General features: G+C 51.4%; 1 protein-coding gene and 1 pseudogene across 1 annotated transcript in view; both read right to left on the reverse strand.

The window, feature by feature from the left end:
* LOC149350045 (uncharacterized) overlaps positions 1-14,240 on the reverse strand; it is a 47,316-nt pseudogene extending 33,076 nt beyond the window's left edge.
* Positions 14,241-20,418: 6,178 nt separating this feature from the next.
* The window catches only part of LOC149350046 (snRNA-activating protein complex subunit 1-like), a 43,351-nt gene continuing 41,307 nt past the window's right edge, over positions 20,419-22,462 (reverse strand). The window contains exon 8 of the mRNA XM_089579077.1: positions 20,419-21,163. Coding sequence (XP_089435203.1) covers positions 20,900-21,163 — 264 coding nt within the window. The 3' untranslated portion in view covers positions 20,419-20,899. The remainder of the gene's footprint in view (positions 21,164-22,462) is intronic.

Consider the following 22,462-nt stretch of genomic DNA (forward strand, 5'->3'; position numbering starts at 1 on the left):
GGACAGCAAATGGCGTGTTAACTGTTTAACTTCTCGGTGGACACCTTAAATGCGCTGTGAGGGAAGGGAGGTAGGTGGGAGTGGAATAAGAAGCAAGGAGGAAGAAGTGTCGTAGTGGAAGGCTCCAGAATGTCCCAAAATTGTCAAAATACTCCCTTGCCTGTACATGAGTGCGTTTGTATCCGCTATGCACCCTGGCCAATCCCCCGCCGTGGCTATGTGCCATTAAGCCTGAGGACATCATCATCATCATCATCATTCGACCACCTGGACGCCTGTTCCGTTCCGCCTCCAACAAAACGCGGCCGCCGCGGCCGGGACTGAACGGCGTTCTGAGGTTCGATAGCCGAGCGCCTTAACCACAGAGCCACTGCGGCGAGTGTAACACTTTAGTAAAAAAAAACATACAGGCAAGCAATCGAAGCAACTCAAAAAAGGCAAGAAGAAATAAAAGAAATAAGAAATGTCACGTACCTCAAAGCGAGATTGAGGTGTTCACTGACCCAGGGAGAGTTATGCACCTCTCCTTTCCTCAAAATCAACGGAGCCTACAACGTTGTCGACACCAACGCCAATGAACGGCGGCTGCAGCCTATTGCTCAAATGAAATAAAAAGTCGTTTTTGAGGAAAGGAAGTAACGCAGTAACTGTCCCACATATCTCCGTGGACACCCGGGCCGCGCCGTACGGGAAAGGTCCCCCGACAGTCTCCTATCCTTCTAATCAATTTCTGTGCCGACGCGCGGATTCCTCTGCCTTCGTTCGCCAGCTTGCGCGATCCATGCGTATTTGTGTGCCCTCTACTTCGCCAGATTAAAGGATTGGCGCAACGGTTCCTTGGGATCAGTGCCGCCACGGGGTATCTTTGCGCGAGCCGCGAGAAACGAAAAGGTGAGGCTCGAAGTGCAACGAGGGCGGTGCAGCTGCACGTGTCCTCTTTAAGAAAGGGCTGGCAACGCACAGGGGTTATTTGATGCACTATCTTCGGGTATCTGTTATTTCAGCCAGCGTCTTCGCTTCGGCGGACGCGGTTGTTGTGACGCGCGTCTCTTCTTTCCTCTTAACTTTTACCTGTCCTCTATCTGCACGTGGCAGGGGTGGTGGCTCGGCTCGGCTCGAGCCAGTCGACAGGCCCGTGCACTTTCCTTTTCATTCTTCTCTCAGTCACAACAACAACAACAACAGGGCAGCGCACAGGGGTGATTTGAGGGTTTGGCGGGGGTATCTGTTGCAGCGACGCGCGTCTATTCTTTCACTCTTTCCTCTCATATCTTTTCAACTCTCCTCTATCTGCACGTGGCAGTGGTTGTGGCTCAGCTCGAGCCAGTCGGCAGGCCCGTGCAATTTCCTTTTCACCCTTCTCTCAGTCGCAACAACTGGGGTGATTTGGTTCTGCTGCAGCGCTTTGGGTGTCATATAAAACCTCTGCGTGTGAGTCTGTTATTCGATCTGCTCCAGCAAAAAGTGTCCACGTTACTCAGCGATCAGATCACAGCCAGACTCTAGGACATGCAGGTCATTTCTTTACCTCAAAAGAGATGAGGGAAACAGCTGCAGTTGCCAAGAGCGCCTCTCATTCCGCACCTTTTGTCGAAGTATAGTGAGTCAGTGCGTCGCGCAAAATAAGGAGCAAAATAAGGGATCTGGCCGACCTTCTGCGCGCTTTGTTTTAAGCCCTGAAGTCACATGTTCGAGCGATGCAGCCTGGCACCCTGAAGAACTTTCTCCAGCTGGCCCTTTCTTTTTTGCTCATATTTATCGCCTTCACAGCGAACTTTACCCACTAATATGGCTGTCTTCATCCTCGTGCTACTAAAAAACCACCAAAAAGTGCCGCTTACTATGCAGCGGAACCGCGCTGGGATTATAGGTCGTTTCGCAGAGCTTATATTATTAATGCGAAAGCATTACTGGGATATATGTCGGCGGCTTTCTGTCATTAAAACCGTGTCCGCAGTGATTGTGGGAAACTATAAAGAGATATCGTTTAGTGGTTACAATCTAAGGCGGAGGATGTGAATATGCAGCGAAAAAATTTTGAGCCGATCGGATCATTAGCTATTTAATTACAGCAAAAAAAGTGACCGAAAGTGGGCGTGGCAGGGCCGGGAGTGCGCGAAATTTGAATCGCCGGAAGTGCGATACCACGTGACACATGTCATGTACCGTGTGAATGGCCCGCGTGACCGTAAATCGGGCTGAGAAGTCTGAGTGAGCTGCATGGATGACGAAAATATTTTCAAGTTACATAAATAATTATACCAGGTGTTTTCTGCACTATATTGTTACTACCCCACCTTTGCAGATATTTTGCATTCTTTAGAGCGCTGCAATCTAATGCTAGCATGGCTTGAAAGCCTTTTCAATTAACACCATATCTCACACATTCACTGCAGTTCAATAAACGAGAGTATTAGATCTGACATGCCGAAATTTGGTGCCTTTGGTTCTGCAAAAAGAATAAAAAGCACCGGGTTCGATAATAGCATTAGCATGAATAATAAATGTTCAAAAATGTTCAGGCATCGGAATATCCACGAAGCATATGAACTAACATGTGAATTGCTGGGCGAGTTGGTTATTCATGTTCTAGCAAAAAACCAGAAAATACCAAAACACAGGACCAGAAGAAGCCGAACACACTTTTGCTGGAATTGCAAATGATTTATTTTTGGCTCATCTATGTACTTGAAGCCATTTTCTCGCACAAGCACACATACAAATAAAAAAATCAAATCCGTTCATGTTTCCATCCCCGGTAAAAAGCGCCAATATACTCTCTGTCGACTGCAACGGCGACAAGGTAGATGCCAACCACACCTGAGCCTGCATGGGAACAAAACTACTAGCACGTGAGTTAAAAGTTTTTTGCGTAATTTCAAGATTATCTAAGACTACGCATACTGCAAGTTTGGTGCCATAGGCATAGCATGAGAGTACTCGGCTCACACTTAGGGCGACAGCGCAGCGAAGGCTGTCGGCGTGGTCTAGCCTGATCTTCTTGCTTTCGAACATATCCTTCTAGCAAGATGCTGGTTCAAGAAAATGGGGGCCCGCGCGAGGCTCATTCAGCTCGCTGCAGGCGTACTGGACCTCGGAGTTATCACGCCAAACTACGGCCACTGCAGCAGGAACATACAACAACCAGCGGGCCGAGCGCCGCCGCCTCGTACGGCTGCAGCGTGAGGAGCCGAGGCGAGTACAGCCGACCGAAGAGCTGCAGGACAGTTCCGGACAGATGAAATATAGGCGCGGCAGAGAGCGCGCGTAAATGGCGAAGGCGTGCTCGAGACGTCCCCGCAAAGACGGAGGCAGAGGCGAACGCCCCTACTGCAGGTAGAAGCAATACGGCAGTGAACACGCGAGCTCATCGCGATGCGGGCCGATCGACCCCCTGCGGCTGTTCTAAAAACTGGAGGCAGGCCAAGTCTTGAGCAAGACGATGCGTGCGTGCTATTTTCGGAACAGTAATAATTATAAGAGCAATGAGGCCGATTTAATTCAAAAGCGGAATAGGAACCGAAGGAGCACTTCGGGGTGCATAGCTGTCAAACCGCGTGTTAACGCAGACCGCACGAAAGCACGACAACAAGTTGTTTCAACAGCCACAAGCGCGCGATCGGCTCGCATCGCAACGGGCTGGCGTGTTCCCTTCACCTGTGTGTACAAGCCTGTAAGGTCACCTCTCACGTTAGGAAGGAGCGGGCTCACATGAACACACAGAAGAAAGTTTGCAGCGATCGCAACCAGGAAAGCGGGCGAGCACATCGCGAAACAAATCCACGACGGGCCCAAGGCACGTACGCCCGCCGCCGCGGTGTGCAACCCACGACGGCTCAAACGAGACTCGCCGCGCTTGTGTGATACACCACGCACCGAAAGGAAAATGTAAGCAAATACAGTAAACATGCATTACGCCTACCGTAATAAGTCGCACTTCGTTTGAGACTGCAGCCGCTTCCATGAATCCAAGCCACGCCGTCTTCCCACCAACGCGAAAAACAAAAACAAAACAGCGCGAGAACATGGAAAAATTGGCAGTGGCTTAGCTGTGGTTAAGCCTGGATATACAAGCGAAAAGGTTCAGTTACGCTTGGTGTGACGTCATGGCTGTCGCAGTTCGCGCACAATGCACTGGGAGCACCACGATAACGGTGGAGGCGTTCGGCCGTCCACACACTGCCTGTACGGAGGCGGAGGAGGAGACGCGCGTGTAGTGAATACGGTGCTGTCTTAGAAGGTTGCTTTAGAGACATGTACTGTTGCGTCCATTCCTTTCGGGTGTACAGCAAGATATGAGAGACAGGTATTTCCTTTCCTTAAAACCAGTTTTCATTTAATTTCATTTTCCTTAAGGCCCTTACGGCGCGGTTCGGGTATCCACCGAGACATGAGAGAGACAGGCGTCCTTTCCTTAAAACCAATTTTCTTTTTATTTTCCTTCCCTTACGGCGCGGTTCGGGTGTCCACCGAGATATGAGTTTCCTGGCGCACTGTTTGTCTGTTTATTTTTTATTTGTGATATTTTATTTCTTTCATTTCTTTTTATTCTCGTTTGTGTGCATATTTTTATTCTTTTTTTATAACGGAGTCGGCGGCCACCTGCGCTGCGCATGACGTCGCTCGGTTTCGCGCATGCGCAGAAGTGGCAAATCTGGCCTCCGGCTCACGCGAAGCGCGGTGCTGACGAGCCTGGTGAAACTTTTCGCTTCAAAAAAAAAATGTCGACGATTACGTTACTTCGTAACGCGAAATTTGAGCGCAGCTCATCAGCTGTTTCAGCTTTTCGATAGATTGAGGCAAAGAATTCGAGCAAGACAAGTATGTGCAATTACAGACAACTTGTTATTTTTCACACATACTCCTTCTTCAAGAAACACTCCACTAACAGTTCTTGATTGTAATGAAGGAAGCTTTGCCGTGGGAGAAATAGATCGATATATGCTCGACTTGCTGCAATAAATTCCTGGTTCTCAAAGAAGAGGTCTGCGCAAGTATTTCGCGAGGTTATCACAGCTGTGGGAGCCGTTACGAGCGAGAGGAGCGGGATGTTCTCCCGCATAAGTGGGAAATTCCCGTTTGTCTTTATATCTGCATTAAAGTACCCACCCACCCTGTCACCCTGGCAGGTGGCAGCGTTTCTAGCACAACGTTGTCAATGCCAAAGCATGCAGCGCACATCTGTCACTGCTGTCAATAGCTTAAAACACGATTGAGGTGTCCACTGTTCCAAGAGGGCAGCTATGCGCCTTCCCTCTGGTTCAGGTGTCCACCGAGATGTGAGAGACAGATACTGCGCATTTCCTTTCCTCAAAAAAAAATACCGAAGACACTATGGAAATTCTGAAGTGTGCTTGGCGAAAAGCCTTGTGGTCAACCCACTGTCGCTTCCCCGAACCGCTTGGCGCGGAATCACTGGGCCGCTTCGGAGCCATGCGTCTCACTCGCTCGACTATAACGAGAAGTCTGGCGAAGGAGCGGTGGTGCAGCCTAGGTTTGGTCCACCTTCCTCCCTTCCCTTTTGGCGCGGTTCACGTGTACGTCGAGATATGTGAGGCAGATACTGCGCCATTTCCTTTCCTCAAAACCAATTTACCAATTTTACCGTCAAAGTGACGGCTAGTTTTTTCAGTGCAGCTCAGTGTTAATGCGCTCGACTACTGAACAGGAGTACCCAGGTTCGAACCCAACCGCGGCGGCCACATTTCGATGGAAGAGAAACGCAAAATGCGCCCTTGTCCTGTGCGATGTCAGTGCAATTAAAGATCCCCAGGTGGTCGAAATTATATGCGGGACCTCCAATACGGCACCTCTTTCTTCCTTTCTTCTTGCACTCCCTTCTTAGTCGTTTCCCTTACGGCGCGGTTCGGGTGTACACCGAGATATGCGAGACAGTTAGGCCACATTCTCACAGCCGGTTTTTGGCTTGCTCCGTCGCCTCCGTCACGCCGGTAGCCGACGGAGGGGGCTGCATTTGGACCGTTTTCCCCCCCAAATCGGGTGGCCGGTGCCGCCGGGTCCTGCTCTACGTTGCCGTCGAGCGGCGGCGACGGAGCCCGCCCCCCTCTACACCAACACGGTACTGTGCCCGGCAGTGCTCAAACATTTCAATTCGGCCTTTTCGGGCGAGTGTCCACACTGTGGGGAAGTGTTTGCGGACACGTATCACATGGTGTGGGCATGCCCGGCGAATCCTGCTTTCCCACCCCACCCCCACCCCACCCGAGAGGACTGGGAGGCTGCCCTGCTCGGCTGCTCAACTCTCCAGGACCAACGAGCCCTGGTGACAAGAGCCCGGGCCGCCGCGGAGGCCACAGGGGTCCCGGACTAGGGATCCCTCCTAGTGATTGTGAGGGCCGGGCCCTTCAGGCACGGTCCAAGCAATACCTCTGTATATAGTACAAATAAATGTTTTACACCACCACCACCACCCCACGGAGAGCGAGCCAGTCAAAGCGCGAGCTCGCTTCACGTCACCCGCGGCTTGCTCGCTGCGACCAAGAGATGGCGCTGGCGAGAGCCGGCGGCTAGAGTTACTGTATATGCTACCAAATACAGTAACTCTACCGGCGGCGGCAGCGATGCGCGGGTGCGCGGGCACGGCGAACAAACAAAAAGCCTGCTCACTTTTTTACTCTCCGTCGGGAGATGCACGCGCCTTGCGCCCCGAAAAGCGCCCGCTGTCGAGGAGCAGACAGCGTATGACAGTTTTATTTCATATGGCAATATACGAGGTGTTCGAGCCAAAACGGGTCTCCGAATGAGCATTGTGTTTGCACTAGGCGTGGGATATACGATAAATGATTTTTTTTTTTCTGGGACGCTCAAGTAGCACCACTGTTATGTATTTGAATTTCATGCGATATCTTTTAGAGCTTTAAGAAAAAACTACTCGGACGATACCTTGTTGCGAACACTCTAGCCGGCCGTTTGTCAAAGTGACCTACAACTTTTAAATTGACACTTTTCTCAAGAAATCAGTCAGAAGAATGAAAAGACAGCACCAAAACCTTTTCCAAGAGAACTTCCTGACGTCCATGTTTTTTGTTTTTTTTTTTTTAGAGCAATCATTTTTTTTTTTTTGACGCGAAATAGCCTTGCCGTGTTTGTTGCCTGAATACCGCTAGCGGTATTCGTTCTGTCCGGTGGCGTTTCTGCGCACGCCCGTTTTTTTTTTTTTTTTGAACCGCTGTTGTTCCGACTTTAGAGCTTTGGCGCTATCACCGAACACCAGCCAGCCGCACAGTGGCTAACAACTGAGGTTCACTCCACGCACAGAGAAATACAGAAAACGGCACGCCGGGTCACCACACTCGTTCACATTTAGCCCCGAAGGAAAAGCCTGTTCACAAACAGCGCCGACTGCAGCACTCCGCTTGCATGCTACAAGAAGCTCGCAAACCTAAGACACCCCAAATCAGGAAAAGCCTGGGAGGTTGAAACGATGGCTCAACATGTGGCTCCACAGTTCAGAGGCGAGCCATAAGGTAGAAAAAACCTTAAAAAAAAAAAACACGGCCCGTGGGCCATGACGAACAGAGGGAGTTCGGGAGGGTAACGAAGTGGGGGACGAAAGACTGTTGCCAGGTTTAAAGCAAAGTGAAGAGGATGGCTGATGCAAAGGGGAACCATCCAGGTGAAGAAAGGAGAAAGGGGCGAGAGGGGTAACTGCGGAGAAAACGAAAAGAGCAGAAAAAACAAAATTCTGTTCACCCGTTGCTAGCTTTTGAGGCCTCATTGTTTTTATTAGCCGTTTTAATTCTTTTGCTAGCTTAATTCTTGAATGGTTGTATAAAGACCAATCTCCTAAGCTATTGATAACAGAGTTCATTTCCACCCTACATATGTTCAATTTCGTGCATATCGGCCTGAATACTGTGACTCCAGCACTCATTTCTGCAGCGGCTTTAAAAGTAGTTGCTATACTCATATATATTTGTTTTGGTGCTGTAAGCGTGGTGTTTCGTTGCAAAAACAGGGGAGTTGCGTAGAGTTAATAAACTAACTTCAAACTTTGTCCACCGCTTGCGAGATCACATCGGTTTTTTTTCTGCGATAAGAGCCAAGCGAACCAAAGCGCAAGCAGACGGCAGACGACTTTCATCGCTACTTGGGCATGTCCTTCGGACACCGCCGAGCAGCGTTTTTTTTTGTTTTTTTTCGCGCGGAAGAAAAAGGCACTGACGTAGAGTCACGTGGGAGCAGCGAGCGCCCGCCCAAACTGGTTTGCCGGTGTCCGGCGCCTGTTTCCATTTAGAACACAAATCCGTTCCGTTGCGGCCGCGGTTTTCGGCTCCGTCGCCGCCGCGCCGGAGGGGAGACCGGCTCTCAGCCCCTTGGCAGGTACTGGGTAGAGACGGTGGCTGTCGCAATAATGAATTAGGATTTCGCGGAACCGCAGAAGCGGTTTAGGAGCTTCTGAGCCAGGAGAGCTAGGATGAGGAGCCCGGTGTGTGAGCGCTCGGGCGGCCGCATCAGCGGCCTCATTGCCTCGTAGACCCTGGTGGCCAGGAGCCCAGATCACTTATGTGCGAGTTGGATCGGCCGGAGCGCGTCTTAGAATTTGGGAGGCAAGAGGGGATATTTCGCCTGCAAGATAATGTTCACAAGCCCGGCGAGAGTCTGTGATAACTGTTCTCGATTTTGGATCGGCGGCAGCGAGAGTTATTGCAACTTCCTCCGCTCGTGTTGAATTTGGGGCCCGAAAAGATAGCTCATCGACATTCATTCCCCGGTGGACTACGGCAGCCGTGAAGAATCCCGTGGGCGACGGCCCTGTGATGTCCACGTAGTAGACGCCCTCTTTATATCCATACTGTCTCTCAAGCGTGCGAACCCGCGCTTGTCGTCTGCCTTCATGTGAAGCGGCCGCTCCGGCGGCGTACGAGCGGGGCTGCACACATTTGTTAGGTTGGGGCAACCAAAAAGGAAATAAAAATAATATGCCCCTGCCTGCACCGCGTACGCACAACAGGCTTAACCCAATTGGAAAATAAAAGAATAGGCCCGTAGGCAAAATATATTTTCGCCACCCATGGGTGGAAAAATAAAATAAAAGGGAAAATGCTACTGTAGCGACCCACAACCGGGGGAGCGGGCACGGGGAGACTCCCCTGATCTCCCCTGGGAAGTAGCGGAAGGGATGGGCAAATGGATGGGAAATTGGAAGTTGGATTGGGTTATGGGATTTAGGTGGGATTGAGGACAGCAGGGACTTTGACCAGATGTGGTTTGATTTGATCCTGAGTTCTTTTTCAGGCCTCCTTGAAGGGCGAGCACTCCGTCTACCAATAGTGGGCCCTCGGCGTCGAGCGTACTCCCACACCACAGAGAACGTTTTGTGGGCAATCTCCGACCGTCTGAGACAGGGAAAACCTACAGGGGCTCGACTAGGATCCCCTCCCCCAAGCCAGGTTCCGCCATCCCGACCGTCCCACAGTACTAAGATGACGGATTTTTCACACCACTAGTTCGGTACTTCGGCTCTTACTCCACTGGTACTCGCACACGCAGCAGTGATCCTTTCACGTTTTCGCGGCGTTCGTGCCCACCGACGATCGCCCCTGGCTTAGTATGTGAAACTCCAATCCATTCTCCCACACTTTCATGGTTGAAGTCTCAATTGATGTCCGCAGTTATCATCACATGCTACCACAAGGTAGCATGTTGTCTCTCTGCGATTTCGCCAGGTCTACTAACGTTACTCAGACAACCGCCGGGCTTTCCCGCGTTTCGGAGCTTATTGGCCTCCCGAGCGTGCTACTTACTCCATCACTTTTCGTGCTTTCGGGCCAAAGGCGGCTTCCCCAAAACCAAAGCTTGGTTCGTCCAGCCGCATGCCCACGCGAGGCACCGAGCTCTTCGTGATCGGAAACCAACGCGTCCGCGGCTGGATGGTACGCCCTCGTACCGAGAGGGAACCGTATGACTCAATTTTGCGAATTTTGGAACGACCGCGTCTGCCTGGGCGATCTCGTCACTCGGCAAAACAGCTAAGTCGGAACCGCGTCTACCGAGGCGCGAACACCAACGGCAAAACGACAAAGTCCCGACCGCGTCTACCGGGGCAACCACGCCAAAAGCAAACAAATCGTTCTAGTGACCAGTTCTGCTTTTGAGCCGGATTCCACGTGCCCAGTCCGTCTCCCTTCTCGGACCTGCCCTCCCACATAGGCAACGGGCATCGTGGGCGCGACACGCTCACAATGTCGCGGAAAGTGTGCTGAACCTTTCCTGGGGATTCGCAACCCCAAGAGTGGGTTCCGGCGGCTCCACTCACCGCTGTGCGTTGCACTAAAACAAAACCTAGCAGCCGAAACCGCACCGGTCCGTATTTGGTGGCGGGGGGGGGGCACGGGCAGGCCGCACAGTCGGATTCCCCCCCCCCCCCCCCGGGGATGCACACAGGCCGAAAGCGCGTGCTGCAACCCGCAGTGCTTGCACGCCGCCTGGCAGGTCTCCGTCTCGCGGCCGTACGCGCCACAACGACCGCACCACGTGGCAGTGCAGGCGGCACCCAGGTGGCCTTCTCCTCCGCACCTCGAGCACACCCGCTTCATACCCCGCGGTATTCGAGCATGGCGCGGTGGCCCGCGACGGTGATGAAGTTCGGCGGCGCCCGCTGCATCTCCAACTTCACGGTGCGGCAGCCGTTCCAGATGTCGCCCCGGCTCTTGAAGACGGGCTCCATAGCGCGCACATTCCCGTAGGCGCCCAGGGCGTCATCTGAGACTGTAGGCGGTAAACGGAACACCGTTACGTACACCACTGGCGCGGCCATCTGCGTCAGTGGTACTGGTTTTCCAGCGACGAAGAAGCTCCCCGCCGCTACCATTTTGGTCGCCTGAGCCATAGAGCTCATGGCACACAGGAACTTGGTTCCGCCGAGGTGCTGCAGGTACTGCAGCACCCCGACACTGAAGACCGCCTCGATAGCGTCGATGAGGTCGTCCGCCGGAACCGGTTCCGGCACGGTAAAGTACAAGCATTGCGCCTTCGTGGGGCGCGTCGCAGGAGGGCCATGGTTACTAGGCCCTGGACACTACGGCAGCAGGCCTAGCGCCGGGGATGGATGGATGGATAGGAGCGCCCCCTTTGAAACGGGGTGGTGGCAATTGCCACCATGCTCAGCTTTTCTTTCTTTATTATTTTTTTCTTTACTGTGTTGCCAATTCTTATTAAGATTCGCCACCATCTTTGCCACATCTCTGCTTTCACGCCACCTGCCGTGCTACAGCTGCGCTACGCGAACGGGAAAATGTTGGCGAAATACGGCGGGAACGTTTGAATGCATTTCTGAAGGTTTATTGCGGAAGCCAGCGCTGCTTTTTCAGTTGAAATTTTGTGTATCATATATGATACACTGGGCATCAGAAGCGAACACAAAAAGAAGACCGGATACATTCGTCCGCAGTGCATGTTGCTGTTCCACCGCTCAAAGAAACCGCTTACAAGGTTGTTGTGACTGAAAGAAGGATGAAAAGGAAATAGCACGGGCCTGCCTACTGGCTCGAGCCAAGCCACCACCGCTGCCACGTGCAGATAGAGGAGAGTTAAACGATCAGAGGAAAGAGAAAAAGGAAACAAAAGACGCGCGTCGCAGCAACAACTGCGTCCGCCGGAGCGGGCGCTGCTCAAAAAACAAATAAGCGGCCGAAGCCTCGCTCGCCGAAGCGAGAACAGTTGTTGTTGTTGTTGTGACTGAGAGAAGGATGAAGAGGATATTGCACGGGCCTGCTACTGGCTCGAGCCGAGCCACCACCGCTGCCACGTGCAGATAGAGGAGAGTTAAAAGAAGCGAGAACAGTCAGCTTCGCCTGCCAAGCATAGCGGGAAAGTCGCACAATGTGCGCAAGCCATTCAGAGCCATTACTGAAAGTTTTCCAAACTGTTTCGTAAGAACACGGTCCTAAAATGGAAATCTTGACTGATACTCTGACAAGTCACGTTTCCTTAATACAAGAGCCCGCAAGCATGGCAAAGCTCTCAAGGGGTTATTGGTAAAGTGCCCAGAAAATGTGTGTTCTCTACCGAATGGCCACACACTCTACCAAGGTAGCCAGGACGGTGTCTTGAGCCCTAGACGGTCAGACCTAACGGGCAAGCGTTCGTGCATCGCTCGTTGCCAAGCAACCGTGACTCCAAGCGGCAAAAATCTGACCCGGGCAACACGTAAAATTTGACCTCGGCCGATATGGACCAAAATCGATGTCCAGCCATAATTGAGCGTGCCCGACGGGATGATGACCTCCAAATTAGGCCCGGGCGAGCCCCGAAATTTGACCTCGGCCGATTTGGACGAAAATCGATGTCCAGTCATAATTGAGCCTGTCCGACAAGACGGTGACCGCCAAGTTTGGCCCGGGTCTTTTCCAAAAATTTGGCCCGGGTGACCCCCGAAATTTGACCTTGAACAATTTTGACCAAAATCGATGTCTAACCATAATTAATCGTGCGCAGCATGATGGCGAGCTCCAAATTTGGCCCGAGTAATTTCCGAAAATTGGCCCGGGGGACCCCCTAAATTTCACCTTGGATGATTTTGAACAAAAAGCGATGCCCTACCATAAACGTCACTGTAAATTATTAAAACGAGGTATTTACAGCAAATTAACGGTCATGACATGTCTCTAATGATTGAGCTTTGTAAAGTAATTCATTTCGCATAATCATCATTTTAAAAATTTTAGGCGAGGCACGAACACGCGATCCTTCGGTTGAGAGCCAGACAGTACCGACTAGGACACACAAGGCTCGCTTGAACGGCAAGGGAACAAGCGGGAGTTCATATGCAAGTCGTACAGTCTTTCACGTAAAGTGGCATGACTGTATGCTAAGCATGTTTTAGACAGAACCACAGCCGCTTTCGCGTAATATCTTTCAAGGAGGAGCTAATATGTCTCCCCTTAATTTTTTTCTTCCTTCTTTCGCACCCTCCCCCATCCCTTCCCTCAGCTGCGCGGTTGAGGTGTCCACCGAGACGCGAGACAATTACTGAACCTTTCCTTTCCTCAAAAGGAATTTTCTTTCTCTCACCCGCCGCGGTCTCGGATTTTCGCTGTCCGGCTGCCGAGGAAAAGCGCGCCGGGTCGAGTCTGGGCAGCGTTGGCAGGGTTTCGACGGAGAAAAACTGGTTTTTGAGGAAAGGAAATGGCGCAGTAATTGTCTCGCATCTCGGTGGACGCCCCAACAGCACCGTAAGGGAAGGGAGGAAGGTGGGATTGAAAGAGGAAAGAAAAAAAAGTGGCGCAGTGAAGGGCTCCCGAATAATTTCGACCAACTGGGGATCTTTAACCTGCACTGACATCGCACAGCACACGAGCGCCTTTGCGTTTCGCCCCCATCGACACGCAGCCGCCGCGGCCGGGTTCGAACCCGGGGACTCCGGCTCAGTAGCCGAGCGCCCTAACTACTAAGCCACCGCTGCGGGTTATAAAGAAAAGGCGGGCGTGAGCTGTCACCGCACACTGAGGATCCCCAGGTGGTCGAATTAATCTGGAGTCTTTCAACACAGCGGTTCTTTCTCACTTTGATCTTTTGATCCCTTCTTCATCCCTTCCCTGTCTGCGCGGTTGAGGTGTACACTAAATGTACAATTACTGCGCCTTTGATTTCCTCAAAAACATTTTTCATTTTCATTCCCTCGCCCGTTAAGCGGCTGAGTGGTTAGGCGCACGACTTTCGAGTAAAAGCACGCCGGATTAAATATCTCCCGCGGCGGCCCCGTTTATATGGAGGCAGAATGAAAAAATACGCCCGCGTACTGTGCTCAATAAAGATCCCGAAACTACTCTGGTAGAAATTAATCCGTAGAGCTCCTCTACGTCGGTCCATTCTTTGCTTCTTTCGTTCTTTCTTCCTTCCTTTCTTTCCCGCTGCTCTGCGGGAAGTGTGGTGTTCAGGATGCATATTCTGAGTGAGGGGATGAACGGTTAGGAGGGAGGAGACTTGGGGAAGGATGGGCAGTGAGGTGCGTGTGGGCAGTGTTGCAGTGTTTGTGAGTTGAGTGATGAGGGTGGTGTGTTTGCCACTAGACTGAAGAAACAATCAAGGTTGCAGAGGGTAGAGACAAGTGGAATGGGTGTGCCGTCCAGGTAGACGGTGAGAGGAGAAGGCGACATGGGGTCCACCCCCCGAAGCAGAAGGAGCAAAAGCTCCGATTTGGACGGGGAGCAGCTCAACCTGATAGCCCGGGCGTGAGTCTCCACCGCGTCCACGTCCGCCTGGAGGGTGGTCTCCATATCGCCAAGATTGCCAGTGGTCACCCAGAGGGTGATGTCATCGGTGTAGAAAGCATGACATAGAGATGGAATAGTGCGCAGAGCACGCGCCAGCGCGAAGAGGATTATGTTGAAAAGAAGCGGGGGCAAGACAGAACCTTGGGTGCACCCTTGTTGCCAAGGGAGAAAGAATGAGAAGTGGGCCGTATGAGATTTCGGCTGTGCGGTGGGCGAGGAAATCGGTGATGTAAGCATGGACACGGGGTCCGACATGGGAGGAGAGAGCGTCCAGAATGGCAGTGTGATGTACATTGTCGATTGCTTTGGTAAGGTCCAGCGCCAGGATAGCTCAAGTGCGTTTGTGGTGGGAGGGGTGTAGGACATCCTCGGAAAGTTGGAGGATGACATCCTGGGTGGACAACTGGGGACGAAAGCCGAACATTGAGTCCGGAAACATGTCGTGGTCATGCAGATAAGTCTGCAGGAGGGCCAGGATGACGTGCTCGAACAGCTTGCCGAAACAGGATGTGAGAGAGATGGGGCGGAGGTGTTCTAGTGTGATAGGTTTGCCGGGTTTGGGGATAAAAGAGACACGTGCATGGGTCCAGAGCAGGGAAGAGTGCCAGCTTGCCAATGTGTATTGATAGGGTTAGTAAGGGCTTCGAGGGAGGGGGTATCTAGGTTTCGGAGTGCTTTATTAGTGATGAGGTCAGCCCCCGGTGCCGAGGTGGTGCTGAGCTTGAGTAGCGCCGCACGAACCTCGCCCAGGGGGATGTCTGCATCAAGATCGGGGTTAGGGGAGCCGGAGTAGGTGGGAAGAGGGGTAAGGGGCTCGGTGCAGAGGTAGCGCTTTTTGAGGGCTGTCAGGAAGTCAGAATCGGAGAGTCAGGAGGTGGGAGATATCCTTGCGCTGGGAGGCTTTGGTGTGCGTAGGGTCTAGCAGCACCCTGACTAGCGACCACGTGTCGCGGAGGCCCAGGTTGCTAGTGCGATCGCATGTCTGGCCCGACTGTTGCCGGAGAAGAGAGGAGCAGTGCTCCTCCATATCCGACGCGAGCTGGGCCAAATGGAGGCGCAGGCGGCGATTGTGTTTCTGGGCCTGCCAGCGGTGGTGGACAGCGTGATAAGCTTCCCAAAGGTGCAGCAGACGGCTGTCAGCCGTGGTGGAGTGTGGTGCTGCAGGGAGTATGGATGTGGCAGTGCGGACGTCGCCAATAGGGTCCAAGTCCAGGCCGAGAGATCGGTTATAGGAACAGAAGAGGAAGTAGAGAGACGAGTGGAGCGACTGCGGTCCCAGTCAACAATCTGGGTCAGACGAGTAGAGGAAAGAGAAAGAGACGGGTGAGGGAAAGTGGTGCAGAGGACGTAGTGATCGCTACCGAGGGAGGCCCCTGTATTAATCCATGTGGGATCGGTAACATTTTTGGTGAGGGTAAGGCCTGGACTGGTGTCTCGTTGGACGCGCTATCCGATCCTGGTGGCGCAAGCGAAGTCATTAAGGACAGAAAGGCATTCGTTTTGGATGAAAGTCAACCATGAGTGGCCCTTGCGGGTGTTATGGAAGTAGCCCCAGCTGGTATGGGGGGCATTGAAGTCTCCCAGAAAGAGCAGGGCGTTGCGGCCAGCGCAGGCGAGCGCTCTGCGGAGTACGAAGAGGAGAGGGGTTGAAGAGACTTGGGGGGGGGGGGGGGGGGGCTGTACACATTGAGAACGAAGAGGCTTGCCTCAGTGCGACGGCTGGTAAGGATTTCAAGGAGGAGATGGGAACAATTCGAAACGTCTAGCTGGTGCAGCACGGCAGTAAGGTTGTGGTGCACCAGCGTTGTAACGCTTAGTTGGGAATCCAAAGGAGGATTAATGAGGCGTAGTCGCGCAGCTTCATGGGAGCTAGTGGTTCCTGGAGAGCAAGGACGCAAGGTAGAGTGTCAGGAGGGATGTTCTGGAGTTGGAGCTGCAGGGTACTCCGCTTGCCGCGGAACCCCCGAAAGTCTGCATAGCGCACGGTACAGTCGCGGGTAAAAAAGATAAGCACACATGACGGAACGTTCACCAGAGCGCCGGAATGACAACGCGTGGCGCTGCGGGTGGCGAAGAGGCTGATAACGAGAGTGCCGGGCCGTTCCCATTCTACAGTATTAAAGGGGTTCAGCGGACTGCCACGGACCAGCAAAATTATTGGCTAAAAGCAGCGCTATCATCTATTGCTCCCGCGGGTTCCCTTTGACAAACCATCGCGGACATAAAAAAAACAGTAATAAAAAGAAGCCACCTTTGCTCATGATAACCGAGCCAAAAAAAAATGCCGCATGCACAGTCAAGTAGGGTCGGCACTTCAACGCTCGGGCGGTGCACTTGATAAAGCTTACTTCCTGCTGTCCCCAACTAGGCTGCAAACATGGAAACGGCCGCAGGTCTGCGTACCGCAGCGCCGCGTGGTGAGATATCCGAATTCTGATCGCCAGTGATCTGTACTAATATTTTTTGCTCGCGACTGTATGCCGCGTTACTTTCGATAGGCCCAATCCAGGCTGCAAACTCGAAATGTTTCTTATTCGTCCAGTCATGGATGAAAGTGCACTTGAAGGCCGCCATGCTTCACACGTCGCGCAAAGCTTGCCTGCGGCAATACAGCAGTCATTAAAACGAAGTCGGTTCAAAACGGCGCAGCTAAGTACCGACAGAATTCGTTGGTTTGCCAAAGCTGCGCCACGTGCAACGCGTGCGTGCGCCCCCAGCGGCAGAAATCGACGCTTCCATCCAGGCGGTGCGAAGGGAACAGCTCATTTTGGGCTTTGCATTGCTCTCATTGCACATCGAAAGCGTCGCAAGTTCTCGCAACGTTTTCTGCCGCCTGGTTGGAGCTGTCTACTGGAAAGCACAAGAAAACAAGGGGAGACCGGTGGTCGTAGGAAGCGCGTGCTCTGCCGTCGGCCGCAGCGCCGGGGATGTGTCCGCTTTCGACACGCTCCGAAACTCGAAGTGCCGCTGGCGCCGCAACGCTTTTTGCTGCATTGTTGGGATGGTCCACTTGAAAGCTCAGCGCTGGAGGCACGCATCGAGGACAGTCCGCTTGCTTGAGATAATTTTCCCTGATACAAGCACAAATTTCCCAAGTTTTTCCATATTTCCCGAATTCAATAAGAATTCTTGGTTGGTACACTCTCTGCAATAGAGCGAAAAAGAAAAAAAGCACGAACTCAGGCGCGCTCACGGGTGCCAGCGACAACATCCGGCCAACGAGCGCACGATGGCCTTCAAACGAAGCGGGCCTGCTGCACTCAAAGCCCGCAGGCGAGAAGAATGAAGGAGTAAAATGCAGGATTGGAGTGCGTCGCTCCTTTGCACCGCTCGCCCTTAAAGGGATACTGAGGCGGTTTTCGAATCAGCTAATTTTTTAGTATTTTGAAGCAGTGTCATTGCTGATCACGTCTGTGAAATTATTTTTTCGATTTTGGCTAAAAATATGGCGCAATCACCAATTGAAAGCGCGATGTTTAAATTAAGAACAGCGGAGAGGGATGTCGGCCAACGTGACGTCATGTTGAGGAGCCGGGGATACTTCGGCGCACTCGAGCGAGCTTTCAGCGCGCGTTGTTTCTCGTGCTGAATGCGTTGTTCCTCGTACTGCGTGTGTTGTGACGTACAAAGCGTGTCAGCCGATCTTGAGAATCAGATTCAACACGAGGTACTACTCTGCGTTCGTGTCCACGAACTACGGCCGCGACTGTGTCGTCTTCCACTGTTTTCCGCCATAAGCTCGCAGCGCAAGCGCTCGCTGCTGTGACAAAGAATTCAAGCCGACCAAAGCAAGCGTACTCTGCTCGAAGCACTTTCGTAAGAGCGGCTACATGCAGAGCTTGTCCCTAATGTGCTCTCTGGAGATTTCTGTCGAAAAGGCGCGGCTGAACCATGACACAGTTCCTTCGATTTTTTTGCGCGTGAGAGGCGTGTCACCATGCCGAAGAAGCGCCTCTTCTATAAGTAGAAACATGCTCACTTAGCCCCTGCAGAAACCTTATAGAGGCTCAAGCATGTGTCGCTCTCCTCAGCTTAGGTGCGGCCAGGCCACCTGAGGCGTGCTCAGCAACGCTCAGTTAGTGATTTTATACTCGGTTCGACGTGTCCAAGCAAGCAAGGAAACAAGCAAAACACAATAAAGCAAAGCAAGCAAGCATCGAAGCTCTTCATATGCGGCACCTCGTTTAATCGGAGCTAAGCGGTTAAAATGAAAGCATTCGACAGCGTTCGACGTTCTGATTTCGGATGCAAATTTAATAAAGAAATGAATGCCAACCAAGTTTTTGCAAAAAAAAAAAAAAAAAAACACCGTGTTTCGCAACCTATTCGGTATCTTCTTCAAGTTGTGGCAGCGGGCGAGTTGCAGCTAGCTTCGCTTTTAAACGCACATATAGTTGGCCACCACCTCACTGAACCTAAACTGCAATTCTAGGAAGGGCGAACGAACGTTTCCGAGGGAGCGATTAATATTTTCTGGCATCTGCTAAACGCGCCGCGAGTGAAGCAGCAGCCTTGTGCGCGTATTTGGCTTGGTTTCCAGCGCACAATGATTGCGTCACTATCCTGTGATTGCCTCGCAGTGCTCGGCCACTGCGCTTCGCTCATTTTGACCATCAATTTTGTGCTGCTTCATCGTTTCCTTGAAATACCTTCTTGCCCCAACCTACAACGCCGGGTACTGAGAACAGGATTTTTGCTACACAGCGCTTTGGGCCTTTTCTTTAGGATGAAGCTATTTCGGGCGAGCCAGGAGGCGTCCGGTGGTGGTATAGACTTGAGTATTGTTCGCACCCCCTCCTTTCCGAGTATACGAGCTGAGGTTGTACTGGCACCTTTTACGCATGGTCTGCATACGCGTCTTTACACCTAGCTTGTGCTAGGTGTAAATTTTTGCTTGCGCCTTGGTTTAAGGTGATACGTGGAATGAACAAACTGTAGTATACTTTTCTTTGGAGGTCAGTAAAAAAATAGTCGCCATATTCGCTTTTACAACCCCAGGGAAAGCTGCGATCTGCCCTCAACGCAGCGCCGGATCCGCTACGGCAGCTTCTCCAGTCCTCAAAGTGACGTCACGACCTCTCGACAATCACTGGCGGCGGCACGCCCCGCGGCACAGGCCGCATATTTGTGCTAAAAAAGACAATTCGCGCTTGTTTTTGCCTTATTTAGATGCGATATTCCAGTATACAGCACGGAAAACTATAGCACGCCGCTGCCAGCCTGATTTTCAAAAAAAAGTGCTTCAGTCTCCCTTAAGAGGCCCGTGTACTGCCTATGTCAGTGCACGTTAAAAAACCCCAGGCGGTCTAAATTTCCGCAGCCCTACACTACGGCATCCCTTCCTCTAGCCTCAGTCGCTTTGAGACATTAAACCACAATTAACCAACCAACCTCTAGGAACCCACTCGGTTACCCTAAGGGAGCATCAGCTACACTCTGGACATTACATGCCCTGCCCACGCTTATTCTTTTCGGCTAGGGCATCGGTAGTTCGTGTTTGTTCCCCGATCCACTCCGCTTTCTACACATTACACCCATCATTTTCCTTTCCAAAGCACGCTGCGCTATCAATTTCAAGCCTTTTCGCCTGCCTCCAAGTATCTGCCCCATTCGAGAGTAGTGGCAAGATACAACTAAAAGCCCTCCATAGCATTTCTGTCACCCAGGTTAAGTACCACAAACCTCTCCTCCGCACCGCACTTCCTTCTCTCCAAAGCCTCTCACAGTATCCACCTTCCGGTCTATAACGGAAGAGCTATCCCATAAAAATGCAGCTTTTCAATCACATGCGTGTCACCAAAATCTAGGTGCACGACAGTACTGGCAGTGCACATCCTAGATGGTCGCTCAGATTTGTGCACATATAGTCACGATGTTTCCACAAACCCCTGTTCAGCCATCTGCCTATATGCCCATTTCTTTCCACTTGATAACTGTAAGCTGTACACCACACCTTGCATGCATGGTAGAAAGGGATCATGGTGCTTTTTAGAACTTTCACACTCAAGCTATACAGTTTCACTGGTGGGTAGAGAACACCCACATCAATTCTATTGGCAATCTAAAGTTGTGGCTCATTCAAAGCAAGTACTGAAGGATTTAACTTTTTTATTCCCCTGCACTGCTAGCCACAGTTGACAAGTGGAGCTGGTAACCAGCCCCCAAAAAGCCCGACATCTGGTTGTCCACAGAGCAGTTAAAAAGAGGCATTCTTCTTTAATGCAGTCAATACACAGTAACCTTGACAACAACACAACAATATCACACCTCAGCACTCTCCTTCACTGATGAACAAAGATTTTATGAAACATTCTCACAGAATTCAAAGAACCCTCTTCATCAAGGAGCACAGATGTGTACAATATGAAATGTAGTAACAAAACTGACTAGAAGCACTGCTGCTTGCAGTTCACTTTTCACGATAGAACCTTGTACATGTAGAACCCTGCATAGTCAGTGTCAAATGAAACGCAAACAAAAAAAATTAAAACAGGAAAACAAGAACACTTTAGCTGAAGGAAAATGAATACTTCTGATCATTTTTAATTTCATGTTGATGGTACCTTCTGGTTTACAAGAGCTAAAATTTTACACCAGATTTCAGGGCAAATGTAACTCCTCTCGTTACTCTTTCTTCATGGCACTTTTGTTGTGCCAGCTTTTTAGTTAGGCTTCCCCTGCTTTGTTACAGGTGGTGCAGAGGCTTCCGCAGAATCTGACGTGCCTGGTTCTTCCAACAGTTGTTGAAATCGCTTTCCCTTGCGCGTTGTGGGTGTTGAACTAAATTGCTGCTGGCGCAGTGCCCTCCGCCTCGCGGCTATGTCCATTTCCTCTTCTGAGCTGGAACTCTCCTCCTCTCTGCAGAGGCCACTCCCGCCTGCAGCCTCCGAACTCTCCTCTCTGCAGAGGCCACTCCCGCTTGCAGCCTTCGGAAAGAATACATGTGCAAAGCAGAATGCATCAGTTGCATGTACCTGAAATATCTCGCTGAAAAAGAACACATGAGCGCTAACAGTAAACTGTGGCTCAGTGGTTATTGTGCTCAGCTGCTAACCCGAAGTATACGGGTTAGATCGAGAACCCTAGGTGGTCGAAATTATACGGAGCCCTCCACTACGGCGTCCCTCATAGCCCATGTTGCCTTGGGCGATAAACCCCATAAACAAAGTTATAGTGAACTGGTAGTAAGTAAAAATTAAAACAAAAAAGCTGTGAAAGAGTTAAGAGCACTAACAGCAAACTGGCAATAAGTATAAATTTTAAGAATTTTACAAATTCCTTAGGCCACCCAAAAATATATCTAGAAATTTCACAAAGCACCTGCAGTCAACTGCTGTGGGTTTTCAACTTTTCTGCAGCACCTCTCCCTTTGTCAAGAAGGATGTGAACCCAAAGCTGTTAAAGGGACACTGAGGAGAGCACTATTAATATTTTTTTTATAGTAAAATCCGATAGTTCGGCATGTCATGGCTTTGTTGCCACTTGGCCGGCAGCGAAAGATGCATTTATTTCTAAGAAATTTGGATTCGAAGTTGAAAAAGTTTTTCCCGCCGCTCTGATTCAAACTTGGGATTCGTCTATGACGACAGAGGACTAAGAGACGTGAAACATGACGTGCACATGACGTAACGCAGACTCCGTGATTTCTGACTGCCAGCAGTGCGGCCTAGCAGCAGCCGAAAAGAAAGCTACCGCCGGCCGCACGTTGAAGGCATCTATCGGCTATTGCGGCCGTCGCTACAGTCGCTTCGATTACGTTTGCACTGGCGTTTTGCCAGCGTTACGATGGATCTCGTTCTCGAAGTCGTCAACGAAGTCCTCGCAAATAGACACCTTTAGCATACCGTGTACCTTGTTACCGCTAGCGGAATACCGGGAGCCCGCCTATCGCCGGAAAACAGGCGCTGATTTGTCCCGATGCTTCAGGAGCGCGCGTAGCAGCCGGGCACGTGGCGCCATCTGGCAACGTCAAGGAGATTTGCGCATGCATTGGCTGCGCCTCAGTGATGCATGGTTTCTCGGTTCCTGGTGTTGCTAGAACCATTCGTTCTAGCAACACTGTTTTGTTCTATGATCTCATCACGCTTGTACTTGCGAGTTTGGCCTGTGGCGGCGATACCTGTATTTTGGTTCTTGCTCTTTTCTACGTTACAAGAGCTTTGTTGTCAGTATGAGTGGCATTTTTGTAATCAGGAGCTGGTATTCTGTCGATACAAGCCAACTTC

The sequence above is a fragment of the Amblyomma mixtum genome, chromosome 3, assembly GCF_055824585.1.
Source record: "Amblyomma mixtum isolate Tamu chromosome 3, ASM5582458v1, whole genome shotgun sequence".
NCBI lineage: Eukaryota > Metazoa > Arthropoda > Arachnida > Ixodida > Ixodidae > Amblyomma > Amblyomma mixtum.